The sequence below is a fragment of the Temnothorax nylanderi genome, unplaced genomic scaffold, assembly GCF_030848795.1.
Source record: "Temnothorax nylanderi isolate EJ_2023f unplaced genomic scaffold, tnyl_v1.0 TNYL_tig1322_pilon, whole genome shotgun sequence".
Lineage (NCBI taxonomy): Eukaryota > Metazoa > Arthropoda > Insecta > Hymenoptera > Formicidae > Temnothorax > Temnothorax nylanderi.
The window spans coordinates 1-23,074 of record NW_027250384.1 but is presented as its reverse complement, the minus strand read 5'-3'; the positions used below and the strand labels follow the sequence as shown (position 1 = coordinate 23,074).

Genomic DNA, 23,074 nt, shown 5'->3' with positions numbered 1-23,074 from the left:
CAAACATACACCACCCGTAAGGATTTTATATATTAGTATAGATTATCTATAATTTCTATATGATCTTGTTCATTAAATTTATGGATTAATGCGTTCACTTGATACATATCAATTCGTCTTTTTTATAAGTTAATACTTTCGACAAGTATAGTTTAAATAAGATTCTCTTTTAACTTGCGACATATAAATAATTTAGAATTATTTACTCATTAATTTCTGCAATTATCCGTTCTATTTAGAATAAGTTTAGAAATCAGAGTCACGCATTATTCCATTACTGATTTATATATCTGTATTTATTTTGGTAGATTATAATTGCATTTAAGCTTTCTCACATTGTGTTTTATTAATGGTCACTTTAACTCTTTTAGATATTCATGACTTCAAATAACATCTTGATTATTTTCAATGATTGTCATGAAATGTGTTACTTTCTGATTGAAATATAATGCAAACTTTCTTTCGTTGATAACATTTAAACAAGTAATTATCCTGAATAAATTTACTTATTTTGCAGTGAATTGGCCATTAATCATTATTTGATTTCTGATTTATATGTGATTTCTGATTTATGTGATTTCTGCGTTATGTGATTTACGATATATTGAAATTCTGACTTATGTTATAATTTCTCAGAATACTTAATAGTCTACTAAAGAATATACTTTTCGGTAAATACATTCATTAAACTTTCTTAACGATATCGAATTCTTGTATCCTTAACATCAATAAGAGCTCACGTTCCGTTCGGGGCGTGTACAGAAGGCATAAATGACTAATATACATATATGTCGAAATAGTTCACGCATACACTTTCCACGCGAGACGAGTTGTCACATGGGTTCGTGGCGTGCTTTACAAGCTCGTTTATATATATACAATATACATACTAGCTTCTGACCTTGATTATTTACATTCTGTAGTATTCGGTCTATTTGGCGTGTTTGTGCTCATATTCTATCAGTCATCTTTTGTCAATCGTTGTTGCAAGACTAATACGACTTAAAATGAAGCTTTACGAGTTTTTGGGAATATGTGATGATAAAAATAAACTTATTAATTATCTAATAAATCACAAAGTTCTGCCAAGTTCTGCGTGTTGTCCTCGATATAATAATTTGATGGATTTTGATCGCAACTCTTTATTGTTTCGATGTTACAATGTAGAGTATATTCGTAACTGTCATAAAAAACGATTCAAGAAGAAGTGTAATATGAAGTTTAGTATTTTTCATAATACGTGGTTCGCAGAAAGTCGTTTGGATTTACAAACAGTATGTCGATTCATTGCATACTTTCTTCATATTAGACCGCCACGTCATACCTTTTTCAAAGATGAACTTGAAATGTCTGAATCCGGTATTGTAGACTGGTCGAATTTCTGTCGTGAGGTAATTTATCAATATTTCCTTTTTTTATTTTTAATTGTTGCGCCCGTGCTAAGACGCTCGTTGCATAGCGGCGAGTTGCGAAGCGTCCCTGACGACCAGCTGATATTGATTATCGATTAACTACGTTTTGTTGTTTTGTTTTGTTCTGGGCCTCCGTCTCCGATCGGACGTGTCGGCTCGAATCTCTGTTTAATCCGTTGTGTTCTAATAAACGAGTCTTCCAACATTGTGTCGCCTCATTGACCGCGAGTGCCGGTTGCGCGAGTGAGTGAGAGTGTGTGAGCGGTGAGACGCGAACGCGGACTCGGCGAGCGCAACATTTTGGGGGCTCGTCCGGGATCGAACGAGCGACCGCGGAACGAGAGAGCGACGGTAGAACAGACGGGCGGAATGGCTTCATCGGCGCCTACCTCGAGGAAGAGGGCACGGGCGGGAACACCACTGCCGGACCCCCCGGAAGCGTCGTTGTTAGCGGCGACTCTGCAGGCCGTAATCGAAGAAATGCGGCTGCTGCGCGAAGAACAAGCGCGGAGGGAGACGCAGCATACGGAGGAGCTACGACGTCGGGACGAGAGGCAAGCGGAGGAGCTGCGGCGCAGAGACGAGGAGCTACAACGTCTCCGAATCTTACAGCTAAGTCCTTCTATAAATAGAGCGACCGTAGAAATGCAAGGTTCGGGGGAGCGTTCTGCGTTTTCCGGGTCGGGTGATGAGCGCGCGGGTCCGACGGCTTGTGACGTGTTTCCGGGAGTGAGCGGTGCGCGAGCGTGTTCGGCGGTTCGTGCCGCGTCTCCGAGAGCGAACGACGCGCGCGCGGAGCTGGGTTATAAGCTCAAGCCCGATGTCTACGATGGGTCGGTTCCGCTGTTGGAGTTTTTCTCCCAATTTGAAATTATCGCGCGAATCAGTGGAGTGACGCGTCGAGAACTATTGCATTGGCCTCGTGCTTGAGAGAAAAGGCGCGCTCAATTCTGGATTCGGTCGAAAATATTGGAAGCTTGGAGTACGCAGAGTTAAAATCGAAGCTGGAGTTACGCTTTGGGGAGGGGCACCTCTCTCAGAATTACTATTCGCTTTTCACAAATCGAAAGCAGAAATTCGGGGAGGATTTTGCGTCACTCGGTTCTGAGCTAGAGAGACTTGCTCGCCTAGCGTACCCCGAGTGCCCTTTCGCGGTCCGAGATAAAGTTGCGTGCTCGCAGTTTTTTTTTCGGCGCTTTCGGACGGCTTTGTAAAAAGAACTCTCCAATTGGAATGAGTTACCTCCTTAAAGTTGGCGGTAGAGAGAGCGAAAGCTGTTAAGGCCATTCACAGGGAGAATTTTGGAGGTTTCGAGAGAAGAAAGGAGAATTTTGGTAAGCGTTTCGAAAAAGGGGATAAGAAGGACGACGCGCATGGTAAAAGTGAGGAAAAGCTTGAGGGAGAGAAGGAGGAGGAGGGTAGAAAGGACAGCGCGTCTCGGGGAGGTTTTAGGACGCTGTTGAGGAAGAGGACGTCCAAGAAGCGGTTGAGACAACGGTGCCCGGTAACCTGAGGCAACAGCCCAGGGTAGGGCAGGAAGCCGAATCTCTGGAAGCCGTGACGAGGAAAACGTTCGAGGAGCGGTTGGGACAACGGCGCCCGGTAACCTGAGGCAGCAGCCCAGGGTAGGGCAGGAAGCCGAGTTCCCTGGAAGCCGCAATGAGGGAACGCCCTGAAAAAAAACTGCCCTTCCGGATTGTCGGGACGACAATCTTGAAGAGGGAGGGCAGTGTTGCGCCCGTGCTGAGACGCTCGTTACATAGCGGCGAGTTGCGAAGCGTCCCTGACGACCAGCTGATATTGATTATCGATTAACTACGTTTTGTTGTTTTGTTTTGTTCTGGGCCTCCGTCTCCGATCGGACGTGTCGGCTCGAATCTCTGTTTAATCCGTTGTGTTCTAATAAACGAGTCTTCCAACATTGTGTCGCCTCATTGACCGCGAGTGCCGATTGCGCGAGTGAGTAAGAGTGTGTGAGCGGTGAGACGCGAACGCGGACTCGGCGAGCGCAACATTATTATAAATTTTTGTTACTATTTGTGCATTTTTCGACAGTTATGTATTCAGTGGATGGAATCAAATTCAGAAATGATTGGAGGAAATGGAAAAATAGTTGAAATTGATGAGGCTAAAGTAGGAAAAATAAAGTACAACAAAGGACGAATCGTAGAAGGGCAATAGATATTTGGTGGAATTGAGAGATCAACTACACGATTATTTATCGAGCCAGTACTTGATCGATCTGCTAGCACATTACTTACAAGTGTTATTAAGAAATGGATAAAACCGGAAACAACAATTATATCAGATTGTTGGAAATCTTATCAGTGTCTAACCAACGAAGGCTATATACATTTAACTGTAAATCATAAAATGAATTTTGTAGATCCCGAGAGTAGTGCACACACGCAAAATATTGAACGTTGTTGACGTGAAACACGTGCAAATATTTCACGGTATGGAACTCGAAAAGAACATTATGTAGGGTATTTAGCAGAATTTTTATTTCGCCGTTACAATCATTGTGAACGAATAGAAGCTTTTTTCAATATTATGGCAACTATGTATCAAATATCTGAATAATACTAACTGCAATATATAAACCTACTTAGTTTATTGTAATTCTTTATCACCTCCCTGCGGTCACATGGGTTTGTGGCGTGCTTTACGAGCTCGTTTAAGTAGAGGTGGTATTAAACAAGATAAGTTAGTTGATCATCTATGTGAAAAGAATTGGAGGAGACCCATTTTATGTATTACTAGATGATATAAAATATGTGTATTCAGAAAATTAATAGAAAATATATAATGTTTCATTATGTATATATATAAACGAGCTTGTAAAGCACGCCACGAACCCATGTGACAACTCGTCTCGCGTGGAAAGTGTATGCGTGAACTATTTCGACATATATATTAATCATTTATGCCTTCCAATACTCAAAATAGCTGCTATATTTTCCAAACTTTTTTTTGTTAATAACTTTTTAACGAATAACGAGCGACGGCTAAAACTTTCTGACGGTCACTCGGGGTCATGACCTTGACAACATATATCAAGGTCATTGAAATTGGTGAGGTCGCCCTTAATCCGAAGTTTTACCCTAGATTAGTAGTTAGATTAGTCGTAACTTGTTCTTTTCGTTACTCTCGCGCGAAACGTCGGTGGATCGCGATTGGTAAAAATCTATGCGACTCACCTATTGGTGCTGCCATCGCCCATCCACCGACGGCACCCCCAAAAAAAGACGAGCACCTACTCGTCCGCGGCACGTTTCAGGACCCCGGGCACTCATCGACACGCTGTCGTGGAAAACTCATCCCTACGCAGTCGTGAAGCACGGATCAAAAACCTACAAAAAAAACCGGCCGCATGTTCGCCGATCTCTCGCATGCCTCGCCTGCTTGCTTGCTTGCCTTCTTGCGTGTGCCTGCTCTCGCGTGCCTGCTCTCGCTATCTGCGCTATCCACGGAGGGGCCACGTGTTAAGATAAAACGGAAAAACGTTTAAATTCTAAGTTGCCCGCCCTGCTTGTTAGACGACTGTAGAAGTGTTTGTAATGTCTAGGTTGGCAACGCATGCTATCTCTCTCTGTCCCCGCTTGGCTGTTGCCTGTTGCAGCGCGCGCGTCTAGTATAGTTCTTAGTTTTAAGTCGCAACGTTAACACGTTCAAGTCGCGCGTTCCCGACGTTATATAGGTTCCCGAAAGCGGTGTATTATAACGAAATAAAACTTTTCTTTGTCTATACCTAATTATCCTAACACCACGGACAGAACGAGAATTGGTGGACGCCAGGGGACGACCGGCGAATCACGGTGAGTCGCTTTTCGCTTTTTGCTATCCGTTGCATTTGCACATCTTGCTCTTTTGCTTTACAATTAGTCGTGAGGGGATTTTAATTACCCCCCTCTGGTCCTTCGAGCAATATCGCTAATTTCGTACATCTCGCCTCCGGGGGACTGACACCCCCCGCTCATAAAGATATGTAAGACGTATGCAACATATAAAATGTTTGAAATATGAAATACCTGTACGATATCTTTATTAATATCCTTTTTAATGTAATACGTTATCCACTCGAGGACTCTCGTGGGTTTCGTGGTGCCATAAACAAATTTTGCTCTTGGAAAAGGGGGCGGTTATTGCGTAGACATATCTATTTCGCACTATTTTTTACGACGCAGTACGCAAGACAAAGAAAGAAATGCAAAACAAAGAAAGAAATGATTTTTCAAGATTCAGTTGGAGCGAGAGAGAGAGAGAGCAAAGGGTATATAATGAGGGATGCGTCAAACCGCAGTAGTATGATTGAAAATCTGTGCGCAGCGATACATTTGTGCAGCGATCGAGACACTTAAAATCTGTGTGCAGCGATTCATCTGTGCAGCGATCGAGACACTTTCTGGTAAATGGACAAATTAACATTAAAAATAATGGAGCGTAATGTGACATAATTTTGTGACACCATAATTTTTATGCCAAAGATTTCCACAGTATGGAGGTGGTGGAAGGTTTCGGTCTGAGACTCACGCGGAAGGATCTCTACACGCTGGTCGACTTAAATTGGCTGAACGATGAAGTAATAAACTTCTACATGAATCTGATGATCGCTAGAGGCATATCTTCCGACACGTATCCAAAAGTACATGCAATGAACACGTTCTTTTATTCAAAACTTCTGTCGAGCGGTCACTCGTCTCTGAAGCGATGGACCAGGAAAGTTGACTTATTCGCACAGGATCATATAGTTATACCTATACATCTAAACGTTCACTGGTGTATATCGATAGCAGATTTCCGCGATAAATCGATTGTATATTATGATAGTATGGGTGGCGATAATCCGAAATGTCTAGCGGCGCTAAAACAAAGGAGGAGAGTCTGGACAAGAAAAAACACCCTTACGATATGAGTGATTGGAAATTTTAGTCCGCCAAGAACATTCCACAACAGATGAACGGTAGCGATTGTGGCGTGTTCTCTTGTATGTTTGCTGAGTATGTCTGCGCAAACAAAAAAATTATATTTACTCAGGACGACATGCCGCGTTTTAGAAAGAAAATGTTTAAGGAAATAGTAAATAGAAAACTTGTATAAAAATATATATAATGAATAAATGTTTATAATATAAAATACAAAAATGTGTGATTAATATTCCTTCCATTAATATAATATATACGATACTTAGCGCTAACTATGACATCGTAGGGGAGACCGGGGCTAAACCGCCAGTTTTTTTTCGGAGCCGATTTTTAACAACAAAATAAATAATTGAAGTTAAATGTGGTATACCACTGTAAAGAGTGAACCTTTAGCTACAAAATTTATTAAGGAAATTTTTATCTACGTCGCTTTGTTTAACCGGTATAGAGCAAAAACGACAACGGTGCAAAAATTGAAATCTCAAAAATGCCGGGGTTGAACCGCCACCCCCCCGGGGTTTATCCGCCACACTGCATTTTCAATACATATACGTACATGTAATCCTGAAAAATGATAGGATACATTTTAATAATTGTTTTTTAAGAGAAAAATATAAAAATTTATTAAAAATTTTTATGCAAAACATTAAAAAATAATTGTTTTACCTATTCCATAAAACAATTTAGGCACGTGAATACAGAGGTTAACCAAATCGTAAACTCCCCAACGGCACGTCACATTGTCAACGCGGGCAACCACGGGGAATACGCGTGACGGCGTTCCGGTGCCATAGGATCAGCGCGGACCCTCGAGCAACCTAACCAAGCCGCGTTTCTCGCGGGGGAGCGATACATAGCGACAGGGGGGTTAGAAAAGCTCGCGGTGGAGCGCGACCATTTTACCGACTCGACGGCGTCCTCGCGCCGATTCCTCGACGCGCCGACGACGACGACGACGACGGCCATGACCACCACAACGACGACGGCCACGACCACCACGACGACGACGGCCACGACCACCATGACGACGACGGCCACGACCACCACGACGACAACGGCCACGACCACCACGACGACGACGACGACGACGACGACGACGATGACCACCACCGACACCACCACCACTACAACGGCGGCGACAATGACGCCGAGACGATGCGGCGAACGCTGGACGATGCGGTCGCACGCGCGACTGTCACTGACACAACGACCAACAACGACGATTTACCGCGGCCGGGATTCGGGACGATCTACAGCGCGCGCGGCATGTCAACTCTCGCGCGGAAATCGCGGGATCTCAGAGCCGTGCCGTGCCTCGCCGTACCTCGCCGACGTGCCGTGAGCGTAAGCGATCTCGAAAACAACGGTCCGCCATCTTTTCGGTCGGCCAAAACACCCAAAAACACCCGTTTTGCGACGATACGTGCGTACCATTTCCCTCCTACACAAACTGACGCACGTGCAAGGGAAGACAGAATCACGCTCGAGGGAAACCTAACCTGAAATCGCCGTGAGCTGAAGTCGTGCGCCCGGCGCGCCACAGTGACGAGACTGGCGGACCAACCCCGGGTGCTTACTGGCGGATAAGCCCCAAACATAAGTTTCAGGTTTGATCGCCCACGAAATATTAGACATCAACGATAATGAAAAAACTACACTGGATTCGTGTTCAGCATGCATTACTCTTTATAATCACGTACCGCGAGATTTGGAGAGCAAATATTATTGCAGATATTACAATATTTCCACGCGCAGAAAATTTCACTTTCACCTTCCGAAAACACGTTTGCCCTCGTAAAAATCATAACACGGCAGGTAACCTGCCGAAACTCCGTTGGTCACATGGGTACCATAAGCAGCGTTTACAATGTTAATAGCGAGTTCGCACAATATACAGGTTCCGAGATATTTGATTTGGCGGTTCAACCCCGCTGGCGGTTTAGCCCCGGTCTCCCCTACTTTACGGGATGCCGTTTCTTGATCAAGTTTTAATATTCATTCTACCTTGGCACTTACACTAAAACGTTACTAACATTTTATAATTTATCTCTTTGACAATTTAAACCGCAATAAAATACATAACCGCTTCATACGCGGTCAAGTGATCAAATAAGAACAATTACCGACTAAAAATTACCGACATCTCTCTGATTTCATGCGCGAAAGCGGAAAGCCGTGAAAAATATGGAAACGAAGTACATTACATACACACATACATACATAGGACAGCGTTATTCTTTGACAGATGTACCGCCCCAGTCAAACTCCCCGCCTGGCAGTGTCCTCGAATCGGATCACGCGAGAGTATTAACGGCGATCGGCCGCGAGGCCTCACGCCACTCTGACACGCTTGGCTCTAGAACACCGTGACCGCCGGGGCACGAAGCCCTCGGGGCACGCGCTCCGCCTAACCGAGTAAGTAAGGAAACGATGAAACACATACATATATACGTATATTATATTACATACATAAATTACACAAGTCAACATGAATTTTGCGTTTGAAATTAGGGTATGCAATTACGATAGGTTTATCGACAGTCATCCGAAAAAAATTTATATTTCATAAAAAAGTTTGCTTTTGTAGCCAGGAGAACGTTTGTACGATATTTTAAAAAATCTATGATTTTAATTTTTATCTGTTAAAAAACCAAAACAAATATATTTGTATATTATTTTTATTAACTTTAACTATTATATTAGCTTACAAAATAATGGAAAAAAGTTCAAAAGTGAACCCTGTTACTCTTTCTTTTATGTTCATGAGTACTTTCTCTTATTAAACCCCAAATATTTGACTTGTGTTAGTTACTGTTTCTATAAAAACGCAAAAATCTGTATTATTAGTATTACCACTACAAAAACAAACTTTAAAGGGGATATTGATATTTTTCCTTTATTTTGGTGCATGATGAATAGGAAAATCATGAAATGAATCCAAGGACAAAAAAATTTTATTTTGTAGAGTTGTGTATGTGTCTTTATTTCAGCTATACGCCAAGAAAGGACTTGGTTTACAATTCCACTTAACTCACACATCCATCCACACATCAAACAACATTCTTCTTTACAAACAAGCCGCAACACATTATTATTTACATTATTATTATTTACAACCGTTATCTTTTTTGTAGTATTTCTCTCTCCTTTTCCATAATCTATTTAGCACCTTTCCTTTTTCCATTCTAAATTTGTCATCGCATATATTCTCTAATCGTTCTCCATTATTCCTACCTAAATTCTCAAACCACATACTTGTGATGTTGCACTCGCTTATATAATGCTCTAAATTGTCCCTACCTGACTTGCAGAATCTACACTTCGTATCTTCTTCGTCAAGCCAGTATTTATTTGCGTCCTTGAAATTGCCGCACCTTAATTTTACCATCGCTCTAATCTCGTCTCCTGTTTTTACTTTATCCAAGTTCGCTTTTAATAAATAACTCGGTGTTTTGTTGCTCGCCTCTATCTCTTTGTACCTTGTATTATACCTTGCCTCTACTATTTTACTGTTTATTGTTTGCCCTTGAATATCCTGTTCCCTTATTCTTACTAAGCCTTCAGTATTTTTACCTTCATAATTTAATTCTTTTATTACTTCAGAGCTCCAACCATTGTTATTATAAAACCTTTCTCGTTCCAAATTATATAAATCCTTTTTCTTTTTATCCCTTGTGTCCTTTTCATCCCAACATGCCTTTACTAAACTTCCATCTTTTTTCCCTCTGCTTCTTTTCTCGAACCTCATGGCTCTTATACCCCAACAGATTTTAAGTTTCTCTAATCCTAGTTTCCTTAGTATTACATACCTCGGTGTGCAAAAGTCTAGTCTAAATATCCATCTTACATAATCCAACATGACTTTTTCCAACTCCTTTTTTTCACTCCACCCCCATATCTCTGCTCCGTATTCCATCACACTTTTCACTAGGTACTTAAAAAGCGTCCATCTCCTACTAAAATCATCTTTACATAATCTTTCTCCTAAACCCCAGACCCTATTTGCAGCAATCCTTCCTTTTCTTTTCAGCTCTTTTATATGATCGACATAATTACCTTTCCTATTATACGTGAAACCCAGATATTTAAACATTTCTACTTCCTCTATTATTTTTTCGCCCCATTTCCATGTCATTCTGCCTTTTTTACCTTTACTATTAAATACCAACACTTTAGTTTTTTCTGTATTTAATTCTAGTTTCCTTTCTTTTAAAAATCTTTTTAACATGCTCATCATATCTAGTAAAGCCTCTCTATTTTTCGCTACCAAAACCATATCATCCGCGTATGCTAATGACCACACTCTCACTCCTCCAAGCTCCACTCCCCCTATACCACGCTTTTCTAAAACTTTATCAATGTCCGCATTGTATAAATTGAACAGGGCGGGACTCATCACACAGCCCTGCCTTACACCTTTCTTCGTCTTGAAGTACCTTGTGAACCCATCCCTCGTTCGTATTGTCACCTCCGTCTCTTTGTAAATTTCTTTTATCCTGTTTATTAAACTGCGATCTACTCCTTTCTCTTCCATTATCTTCCATAAAATTCCTCTGTCAACGTTGTCGAATGCTGCCCTTAGATCCACAAATATTGCGAAAATCTTGTCTTTCCCAATTGACATACCTTTCTCCTTTTCCCTTTGCACTATATGGTTTAAGATAAATATATTATCCATCGTAGACCTCCTTTTCCTAAAGCCGGCTTGGCTGTCAGGTATCATCCCTTTCATCTCCATTATTTCCTCTAATCTGTTCCTTAGAATTTCAGTAGGAATACTGTGTGCCTACGGCCCCGGGAGCTCCGAGGGGGGAGCGGGGCGGGGGGGACTTGAGTGGCGAGGGGATGTTGGGGAAGGGGGTTTCGGCAAGCGCGTCGAGACATGTTGTTTATCAAATATTTGATAAACAACATGTCTCGACGCGCTCGGCGAAACCCCCTTCCCCAACACCCCCTCGCCATTCAAGTCGCCCCCGCCCCGCTAACCCCTCGGAGCACCGCGCTCGCTCCCGTTCCCCTCATTGATATTCTCTCTCGCTCCCGACCCCCGTTGTCTCTCCCCCGTTCGCGCGCGTCTTCTCGTTGGCGTTCTCTTTTCCACGCGCGCGGTCTCTCTCGCTCCCGTCCCCGTTCGCGTTATCTCTTCCTCGCGCGCTTCTCGTTCGCGTTCTCTTTTCCTCGCGCGGTTTCTCTCGCTCCCGTCCCCCCCGTTCGCGTTGTCTTTCTCTCGCGCGCGGTCTCTCTCTCGCTCCGCGTTATTAATTTTTTGATAAAAAAAGAAAATACCTTAATCTTGACGAGGGGGGGCTCCATGGCCGCGGCCATCCATTCGTCTCAACGCAGCCAGCATCGACTCCCGCGGATTTTGGCGGTCAGGGCGGTTGATGGGAGAAGGACCCGCGATATGCACAATTCGAGCCACGTTGAACACCAGCTCGTCCGACAATCTTTCGTCCTCCGCTGTTGGACGATACGCGCGACCCTGCGCGAGGGCGTCGGTGTAAAAATAAGCCCTCCCGCGTCCGAGGAGCGCGCGGTGATCCACGTAAACTTCTACCCGCCCGCGTCCGATACCGAGTGGCCGAAGAGGTGGCTGACGCGGGGGTTCGGGAGCAGCGGGCCTCTCCCCCTGATCAATATCAGAGTCTTCGAAATCAATATTGCCAAATTCTACAATACCTCCCTGAATTTCGCTCTTTTCAATGTCTTTAGCGTCTTGCAGGGGAAGGCGCGGAGACATCACAAAAAATAACTCGTTAAAAAATCACACAAAAAAATGTCCGGACGAAACACGTTTAAGCACGCTCACGGCCACGACGAGACTAAAAAAATTCAACGATGGTTATAGTGGAGGCGGGTAACGTCGACGGGTCACATGCCGATGGTCTGATGCTTGCGCGCGTTGTAATTCGACACGAGTCGCAGCAAGACGTCGACCCACTTGTAATTTCCGTTGACAGTTTATGGTGTTTATGCAACGACGATAAGGGCTAGCGCCGTCGTTCGCGTTTTCTCTCGTTCGCATCTCTTCGTTCGCGTTTTCTCTCCCTCGCGCGGATTTAACTTAATAATTATTATTATAATATAATAACTTAATAATTATTATTTAAAATATTATTATTATGAAATATACTTAATATTAATAATAGTGAAGGAAGCGGAAAAAATGAATAATAAATGATATATGGAATTAAGCATAAAAATATTTATTCATAAAATTTTAAAAAATTTTGGGAATTACCACACTTCTTCTTCTTCTTCTTTTCTCTCAAACTCGTCTTCGATTTCGAATAATCTTCGAAATCCATAGATGTCTACATCTCCCGAAATTTCCCAAATTTCGTCGTTGTTATCTCGAAGGAGTTCTCGCTCCCATCGTACCCAACGTTGGCGATGTATATTGATGAAACCACGAATTCGGATTTCATCGAAATGTATAACATTTGGCTGAAAACAAATTATACAAAAAATTTTTTTAAATGTTTTAAAAAAATTTTAAATATATAAAAAAAATTTAAAATGTATGAAAAAATGTTTATACACACCTGTACGTGAGGGATCCTCACCCTCACCATATTGAACAGTTCGATCTCGCACATCGGTTCGTTATCGACCCACACCCACTATAACGTTAACAGAATGGTTAATTTAATATATATTTAAATATACAGTTATGTGCGTATTGTTGCATGCATGCATGCCGTCCGGTATGCTTTTCAAAAATGTTACACCCAGGTCGATAGTGAGTCCATGATTTCTCTCAGACACTCATTCACACTTGCGCACTCACGAAAATAACGACTCGTTTATTAAAAGACCGCTCGCTGCACGCTTCAGCTTGGAGTTCGAAAAGCATACCGGGCGACACGCACGCAACGGTATTAGATATACATACCCCGATGGCAGGGTGAACGATTTCAATACAATCTTCGATTCTACGTCTACGAAATCTTTCCATTTTTTTTCTTATATATTCTTTGCTCGCAAACGTTTTCACACTACTGACTGCAGAGGACTGACTTTAACTGACTGCAGAGGACTGAACTAGAGCTCAGAGAAAAGTAATTAAGATAAAATATATCTAGCATTACAATAGCAAGCAAGGATTCGTTGAAGCATCGGCACCACATAGGCGAGCGTCGCCGGAGCATCGCTTCATAGTGTACGATATACGATACTATAAATTTCAAGTGGCTCGAGTGGAACGTCGCATATACGGCTCGAATGTAAATGCGTGTGAAGAAATTAAGACATGATTTATATTAAAAAAAAAAATACATTTTTTTATTTTTATTTTACATTTTTTTTTGTTCTTACGTACTACGGAAGCGCACTAAAAAATAAAGCTGCGAGCTCACAATCGACGAGTTGATGTTTATCGAAGGCATCGCTATCGCGTATTACATTTAACACTTGCGTAGGATCCGTTACAGTGGACGCGATTTTGGAGAATTGCGTGAACTTGACATCAACCGTCTCGACAATTCTACTCAACCGATGGAACATCGCGTCGATGCACAGATCAAGATCGAGCGTAACGTCGATTCGGTCATCGTTAAGCGTACGTTTAAAGACTCGAGACGTACGAGTTTGACACCGTTAATCGTACAAATTCTCAACGTTAGCGGTCCAACGCTTATAAAATAACACGTATCTTTAGTGTATCGAAGGAAATTCTGAATGTTCCGCCGTTGTTCGTGGAATCCTTTCCACGTTTCGAGGGACAGTATCAATTCCGTTCCTCGATAATCTCCTACGGCGATCTCCACGTAAGTCGGTGGACCCACGTTAACGCCAACTTCAAGGAATTTGTATCCCGTAGCCGTCAACGCGTATCGTCTGCTGAGTATACGAACCGCGCGACGCTCCAACGAAATGCTGTAGAAAAAATAAATGAGATTACTTTCAAAATAATAATACAATTTATAATTTGCAATTTTAAAAAAATATAAAGCTTTATAATTTAAAAAAAAAACGAAAACTTACTTGTTACACTTGTTCTCGTACGATGGAGTTTTATCATCATCACCATCGTGAATCGGTACGTAATAATTCATGCGTCTGCCACCGCTGCTGCTGCTGCTTCCTTCAGCGGAGCTGAACATTTTATCTCTCGGTTATGGAGACGCGGACCGTTGATACAAGCGGTCGATGCAAGACTGATCGTCGTTGTAAAATTAATCGAATATACGCGGCAACTTTCAAAACTATGATGAAGGAGGGGGAAATTAATGTTTCTGGAACGCGCAATCAGCGCTCTGAAATTTAGGAGCGGGGACTAAGGTAGGATGTTTTTTTTATTGAGACGTATACCCCCTCTCCGCATGACATCAACCGCGAAACATGTTCAGACATGTTCGTCCAAACCTGATACCCCCCCTCGAAGCTCTCGAGTTAGAATTCGTCACGTATACCTACTTATTCTTTAATTTTGTACACTATCGACTAATGGGGAAGGGAAATTAAACGTTGTAAAATTTACACATACATATAAAATTTATTTTTTAAAAAGATGACAATTCTCCCTGACGTTTCGACCACCAGTTAAATATTTTTAATACATTTTGCAATGCGCAAATCTTAACGTGTTTTCCACATCGCATAGTATTGGTAGCATCTAGAATATTTAAAGATTCGATATCTTCGTAATCCGCATCCAGAGTCTCGATGTTTAGGTTTTTTCTCGCTTTATTCTCAAGCAGATCTACCAGCCATTCTCGTTTCTGGCATCCCTTGACGTACACGAGAGTAGGCATTTCGTCGTCGTCGTCGTCGTCGTTGTCCTCTTCCTCACCGAGCACTGCCGATGTAATTAAACGCTTCACCTTGCTGTACAACACGTTTCCGTCTTCCCATCGTAATCCATGGTGATTGCGAATCAACCAGGAAGCGCACGATTTGTCGGATTTTGTGAGGAGATTCCACGGCATGGGGCATGTAAAGATGTAATGCGCCAGAACGGTTCCGTTTCTCAGCACCGCCGCCTCCTTCACGACAAATTTCATCCCGACGACGAAACCTTGCAGGTCCACGAACGTTGGTGCGGACATGAAGAGATATCTCTCTCTCTTCGATGCGTGAATCGAGAGGAATGACGCGCGTTTCGCGACACTCTAATTTATATATCCTGCCCTCCTTTTTTCCCTCTCATAAATTTGTATCGAGATTGAAAGAGAGAGAAAATTTTCGTCGACGTTGCCGCGAACACTCAGACTATTTTGCGCACTACGTTGGTCAACGGATTGTACTCGATCACGCGATCGTGTATGATGAGACAGTACGCGGAGGTATTCGGCGGTACGTTCTCCATGCAATCGAATTCTATTCTGACATCCACGTTGGCGTTTTTGACGGATTCGTTTTGTCGAGAGCAATCGATGATCACGAACGGGCCGTTGCGTAGAAAAGTCGAAACGGTGAGACTCGAGATATTCGTATCCGTAATAGCCCTTGCAGAAACGCGCGTACATATCGTACAGAATCGCCCATCTGTGTTTACCAAAGTCCAAATTCAAATCGTCATACGGATAGACTTCCGAGTTTAGGTAGAGTTTCACGATGGTCAATTTGCAGTCGTCGAATTGGCTCGTGTCCGCGGATATGACGTTCTTCCGACCCGTCTGCAGAGCGAAGACGACGTATCGCGGTTTCTCAAGCTGAGTCGCGGTCTTAATGGCCCACGAGTGCTTGGTCGTGTTCTGCAACAGGGGATACTCGTACAGATCCCACGAACGGAAACCAGTAGGAGTACTATGTGCCTACGGCCCCTGAAGCTCCGAGGGGGGGAGCGGGGCGGGGAGGAACTCGAGGGCGGCGAGCGCGTCGGGACATGTTTATCAAATACCTTTTTTATAAACATATCGTTGACAAGGGGTACCGCCGAGGGGGGTGGGGGTAGGTGTCAGCGTTCTAGGGCGAGGGGTACCGCCGAGGGGGGGGTGGTCCGCGTTCTTGGCCGAGGGGCATTACAAAGGCTAACGGGGGCGCCGTTCGGCTGCTGGAATTTTATCGGCGACTATAAACAAAATAGTGAGTTAGACACTTGTCTCTGCAATGATCTCACCCTTCTAGAACATGCGAGCCGCCATTCGGTTACGGCGTCTCACACTACAAAAGCGAGCACCGATGGTCCGACGACGGTTTAAAGATAAAATATCCGAGGTAAACAATTGATAAAATTTGTCACCCATGACGATTTAACCGTTGCGGAGTCCTCTTCATGTTTTTTTCTAGGAAGAGCCGCTGCCGATTACGATTTAACCGTCGCGGGCGGTATTCGGTTATGGCGCGGCATATTACAAAAAGCGAGCGCCGATGTCCGGCTGCTGGAATGTATAAACAAAATATGTCTAACGACAATTATACAAACGCATAGCATCCATTGTCGCCAGGATGATTATGGATCCACATCTTGCGGATCAGTCTTCGGCTAGCTTTCGCAACGCGAAAGTTCATGTTCGAGGGTGAAGGTTTTTTTGTGTCAAGTGGGCGGTATAAAGAAAACATTTATTTGTAACAATGAACAAAAAAATGTAGATGGACAATAATTTCAATATGAATGCAGACGAGGATCGCGCGGACGACAGTGATTATTTCAGTGATGATGACAATGATCGTAATGAAGTCATCGATAGAATAGTGCTGCATTGGGAAATCGCTGCGCTAAATTTACGTACAAGACATTGTGTAATATATTTTTATTTTTCAACGGGTGGTGCACTTGCACTATGTTTTTCGTGCATGATTGCTCTATGGGACCTTAGGGAGGGTATGTACGCTCGCCTAAGACACTTCGTTGCGTTACGCGGAACGATGCATGGCCGGTATTGTTCAAGATGTCGTGCAGCATTGTATATAATATTTCCATGTAATATGTGCCCGATTTGCACACGATAAGAAAAGAAAACATTATCGCGGCTCTTAAAAGTTAATGCTCGGGGGCTGAAGTTTTTTTTGTGTCAAGTGGGCGTTATAAAAAACATTTTTTCAAAAACTGTGAACAAAAATGGAGATGGACAATAATTTCGAGGCAATAATGGATGCGGATTCATCCGAAGAGGATCGTCCATTGTCACCGGACAGCACTTACAACAGCGATGAAGACGACGATCATAAAGAAGTCGTCAATAAATTAGTGCCACGTCCCGAATTTCTAGCGTTAGATGGACGTACGAAGTGTTGCGCAATTTATTTTTATTATATATACGGTTCAGATAAACTGTGTTATTCGTGTATAATCACTGTACCAGACACTGGTGAGCACATACGTGAATATCGAGAGCATGTAACCGATCCGTACGAGGTAATGAACGGTCGATTTTGTGGAGATTGTCGCACTCCATTGTTCCAAATATATCCATGCAAAATGTGCCCGATTTGCATGAAGTGATAAAAAAACATTATCGCGAGTGGGGCATATAAATGTGCGCAACATGGAATGGCCAAGTGAAGAAGAGAAATCTGACAATGATTTAATAAACGATGTCGCCAATGTTCTGCGTGAAGAAGATCGAGGAGTGAAATTGACGGATGTGACATCACCGGTGCAGTTTCTTCGCGATCGCGAACTAGGTATACGCGGAACTGATCGACGCAGCGTTAAACAAAGAGTCGCTATCAACTATATTAATTATCCTTATGAATGGGATTCGGATAACGTGAGACGGAAATTGTATCGGCGGCTGCGGGACGAGGCAAAAGAATGTGAAGCTCGTGAAGCTCGTGAAGCTCGTGATAATTCTTATTTTTATGATTTTTACTTTAAACCTGACTTTGATTCGGAGTATCAGGAGTATCGCTATTGGGCGAATAAAGTTATTACTGATATGCTCATGCTCACTGATACTATGCTCATTCAAATTCGCACAGGCATTGGGAAGTGCGTCGAATTGGCGGTGATGAAAAACATGAACAGACAGAGATCAATTTTACATATCTTTAATAAGATAATAGGTCCTAATCATACATCGATTCAAAGAGCTCTTGACCGTGAACTTAATGATTTTAATGATTGGCACTTTGATGTCCCCTTCTTCAGTCTTTATAATCTTATGCTTAAACATTATTCCATTCTATATTTCTGTCGACGTTGTCCAACGTGTAAACGAGTCACGTGCAAGTGCTCCATCGAAGAATGTGACGTGATCTAAAAAATAGTGTGAAAAAGACAGTATTAAAAAACGTGGAACATATCGATAAAACGGAACGCAACCTGTTGGAACAATCCGACCAAATCGCTACCTTGGGCGAATATCTTGCATGGGCACAGCGATGCGAGGAGTTTATCGAGCAGCTCGAAGAAGACTGTCGTTCCAAACGTCCGCGGCTCTCAATCCGCGAAACAAACAATCCGGGACACAGACAATTTTTAGTGGCAAGAATCGCGCGACTCGAAGGTGCGAAGACCCTATTACAGAGACGGTTCGTACATATCGGTGGTGAGTACGCGGCGGGCAGTAGTAGCGGTAACGAAAACGTGGAAAGACTCGTCTGGCGAGAGATCGATGCCGCGTTCGAAAGCCGTGTATTGACCGGTGCAGTGATAAATACAAATTACATCGAACCGCAAAAATTTCTCGAAGATGCTGAAGTCATCGTGCTCGATCATGTGCGGAACGTCATGCAAAGACACGCAAGTGTAAAGATAAACACTGTGTTCAACGGTGAGTTTGTGACGGGTGACAAACGTGCGAACAAAAGTATCAGCACGAGAAACTGCGAACTCTTTCGTTCGTCCGATCGGTCCAATCTGCGCGAGTGGTACAAGCTACACGTTATCGAGCCCACATTAGCGAAACTCGAAGAGTTTCAGGAACGCGACAGCGGGTGGGCGTTATTGCGTATACTCAATTTGACAGTGAACGTGAACAAGTACAATCCTTTGCGCGCGGGATGTTACATCAAATTACCGCAACAAATTAAATTGAAGGGAGCGGTGATCAACGTGCAATCTATGGACAATGCATGCTTCGCGTGGTCGGTGGTGGCTGCTCTACATCCAGCCGAAAGACATTCGGAACGGGAATCTTCGTATCCTCATTATACAACAGTGCTGAATTTACGAGACATTGAGTTTCCAGTGACGTTGAGCCAAATTAAAAACTTCGAACGATTCAACGACGTGTCGATCAACGTATATACTGTCGAGGGAAAGAAGACGCCGAACGTTCTCCCGATACGGCTCACCGACCTGAAGAGAGAAAAGCACGTAAATCTGCTGTACGTGCAGGAGCCGCGAAACGACAACGTGGGGCATTTCGCGTGGATCAAGAAACTATCGCGTCTCGTTAGCTCGCAATTGAGCACGCACCGTGGTCGGAAATACTTTTGCGATCGGTGAGTACTTATACTCCTTTTTAATAAAATTATAAAATATTTTATTTAATAATTTACAATATTTGTTTTTTGCAGATGTTTGCACTATTTCTACACGAGCGAGAAATTGGAAGCGCACACCGTCGACTGTCAGAAGATAAACAACTGCGCAATCCGACTACCGAGCGAGGACGACAAGCGGCTGAGTTTCAAGAATCACAGCAGGAAAGAGCGGCTTCCATATGTCGTGTACGCCGACCTGGAATGTACCCTTGAGAAGACGGAAGCGGATCCGACAACGCCCACGTTCAGGTTTCAACATCATCGGGTATGTAGTATAGGATACTACGTGCGGTGCTCGTACGACGACTCGTTATCTGCGTATCGATTTCGCCGCGATAAGGATTGCGTCGCGTGGTTCGCCGAGGAACTGAAAGGATTGGCGCATCGCGTAAAGGCTATCTTGTCCGAGAATGTTTGCATGGTAGATCTAACGCGAGACGAGTGGGAGATATTTCGCAGCGCGGCGCAATGTCACATTTGCGAAAAACCGTTCGCGACAGACGACGTGCGAGTACGCGATCATTGCCACTTGACCGGTCGATATAGAGGTCCCGCACATTCGAACTGCAATCTGAATTATAAAAATTCGCATTACATCCCCGTAATTTTCCACAATTTATCGGGCTACGACGCGCATTTCATTATCACGGAGATAGCTGCCGCGTTCGAAGGCTCGGTCAATGTATTACCGATAACAAAAGAAAAGTACATCTCATTCACGAAGCACGTGAAAGATACAGCCGACAGATCAGATTCGCGAAGCGACATAAAATTAAGATTCATCGATTCGTATAAATTTTTGAGTAGCAGCCTCGATAAATTAGCATCTTTTCTATGCAAAGATAAGTTAAAAACTGTACGTTCTCAATTTTCACAATTATCGACCGAGGACTTTGATCTTTTGACGCGAAAAGGTGTCTTTCCATACGAATACGTGGACAGCATCGAAAAGTTGGAGGACACGTGTTTACCGCCGCGCGATTCATTTTACAGTTCCTTGACCGGTGACACCGTATCCGAGAGCGATTACGCGCACGCCGCGAACGTATGGCAGCGATTCTCCGTTCGAACTCTGGGCGAATACAGCGATCTATACCTCAAAACCGATGTCTTGCTGTTGGCCAACGTGTTTGAAAATTTCCGCGACAGCTGTATCGCGAGTTATGGACTCGATCCAGCGTACTACTACACTTTGCCAGGTTTCACGTGGGATGCCATGTTGAAACATACGTGTATCAATTTCGAACTGCTCACCGACATTGACATGGTCTTGTTCATCGAACGCGGTATACGCGGTGGTCTGAGTCAATGTTCAAACAGATACGCGCGGGCCAACAACAAGTACATGCAATATTACGATTCATCGAAACCGTCTTCGTACTTGATGTACTTCGATGTAAACAACTTGTACGGTTGGGCGATGTGTCAGCCACTGCCCTACGCAGATTTTCAATGGGTCGAAGACGTTTCGAATTTCGACTTTAGCGCGATCGCTTTGGATTCGCCCACGGGTTATATTCTCGAAGTCGATCTCGAGTATCCGGAGAATAAACACGACGCGCACGCCGACCTACCGTTCTGTCCGACGCGCGATAAACCGCCCGGCAAACAGCAGGAAAAACTTCTCGCCACGCTGTATGATAAGAAGCGTTACGTCATACACTACCGCAACCTACAGCAGTGCACGCACCACGGCCTTCGCGTCACAAAAATACATCGCGTATTGCAATTCGCTCAATCTGCGTGGCTCCGCACTTACATCGAACTCAATACAAAATTTAGAACACTGGCCAAAAATGAGTTCGAGAAAAATTTATATAAATTGATGAATAACGCGGTTTTCGGGAAAACGATGGAGAACGTTCGCAATCACGTCGATGTAAAATTATTAACAAAGTGGGAGGGTAGATACGGTGCGGAGGCAATGATCGCGCGACCAAATTTTCATAGTCGAAGCATCTTTTCGGAAAATCTGATAGCCGTTGAACTGCGAAAACTTGAAGTTAAATTCGATAAACCTATTTACGTCGGCATGTGCATTCTCGACGTATCGAAAATCTGCTTGTACGAATTTCATCACGAGTACATGTCTCCCCTGTATGGCGACAAGTGTAAAGTCACGTACACCGATACTGACAGTCTGATTTATCACATCGAGTGCGACGATGTGTATGAGAACATGAAAGATGATATAGTCAGGTTCGACACTAGCGATTACGCGGTAGATAACGCGTACGGTATCCCACTCGCCAATAAAAAAGTTCCGGGCTTGATGAAGGACGAGAATAACGGCGCGATCATGACCGAATTCGTCGGACTCAGGGCGAAGATGTACGCGTTGAGGGTGGATGGTAAAAAAGATTGTAAAAAAGCGAAAGGTGTCAAGAACAACGTCGTAGCGCGTACTATAACGTTCGACGATTACACGAGGTGTCTGCGAGACGAAATTGAAATGACCCGATCGCAGTCCTGTATACGATCGAAAAAGCACGAAGTGTACACCGTGTCCGAAACAAAAATCGCTCTGAGTCCATACGACGATAAGCGATACATTATACCCGATTCGACCGATACGTTACCGTGGGGACATTATAAAATATCTTTGTAACGTATGTATGCATGCATGTAATAGTATAACGTATGTAATAGTATAACGTATGCAGTAGTATATGTATGTAATAGTATAACGTATGCAGTAGTATATGTATGTAACGTAATATATATAACGTATGTATGTCGTATAACGTATGCAGTAGTATATGTATGTAACGTAATATATAATGTAGTAGTAGTATGTCATATAACGTATGAATGTATAAATGTAGTATAACGTAACGTATTGTGAGTATTATATTACAGTATTGGAAAGAATATTAATAAAGATATTGCACATGTGTATATTTCATATTTTTACGTATTTTATATTTCATATTTCAAACACTTTACATGTATTACATATTACATATTTTTTATGTTAAGAATAAAATACAGTTTGCACGAATTAAATAACATTGTCCTTGTGTATCCATGAATTGTGCAATCCATCGAATCCCAGCCATTTAACGTAAACCTCGTCGCCCCTCTTGCGCAGTACTTTCTCCACGAGATACACGTCCGGATAAGTCGCGCGATGCAACTCGTGCTCGTAGAACGCTCCAGCGACGGATTTTCCACGATAGTCCTCGAGTAGATAGGTTACGGGATTGGTACGCTGCACTTTAACGATCTTAAACACCTCGGTGGTCCAATTCGGCGTGTAACCCTTTTCGAAAATTGTTTTGTATTTGCTAACGCGCACCGAGTCACCCGCTTTGAATTTTGCCGGACCCGCGATCTTTATCGCGCTGTATACGGTAGCCA

The 23,074-nt window shown here is 43.3% G+C and overlaps 1 protein-coding gene, 2 long non-coding RNA genes and 1 pseudogene across 3 annotated transcripts; 1 reads left to right on the top strand and 3 right to left on the bottom strand.

Annotated features, from left to right (window-relative positions):
• Positions 1–6,664: 6,664 nt before the first annotated feature.
• LOC139787187 (uncharacterized) lies at positions 6,665–8,287 on the bottom strand. The gene is made up of 2 exons (XR_011722551.1): positions 7,004–8,287; positions 6,665–6,901 (listed from the first exon to the last, which is right to left on the bottom strand). It is a non-coding gene; the product is annotated as an uncharacterized lncRNA (long non-coding RNA).
• Positions 8,288–13,631: 5,344 nt separating this feature from the next.
• Positions 13,632–15,387, bottom strand: LOC139787191 (uncharacterized; annotated as a pseudogene).
• Positions 15,388–18,258: 2,871 nt separating this feature from the next.
• On the bottom strand, positions 18,259–19,420 carry LOC139787190 (uncharacterized). Its single transcript, XR_011722552.1, has 2 exons — positions 18,578–19,420; positions 18,259–18,482 (listed from the first exon to the last, which is right to left on the bottom strand). It is a non-coding gene; the product is annotated as an uncharacterized lncRNA (long non-coding RNA).
• Positions 19,421–20,844: 1,424 nt separating this feature from the next.
• On the top strand, positions 20,845–22,458 carry LOC139787189 (uncharacterized). The gene has a single exon (XM_071726276.1). The coding sequence runs from the start codon at positions 20,931–20,933 to the stop codon at positions 22,320–22,322; it is 1,392 nt and encodes a 463-aa protein (XP_071582377.1). The 5' UTR covers positions 20,845–20,930; the 3' UTR covers positions 22,323–22,458.
• Positions 22,459–23,074: the final 616 nt, after the last annotated feature.

Coding starts and splice junctions, on each gene's coding strand:
- LOC139787189 (XM_071726276.1), top strand. CDS start 20,931: ATGTTGAAACATACGTGTATCAATTTCGAACTGCTCACCGACATTGAC.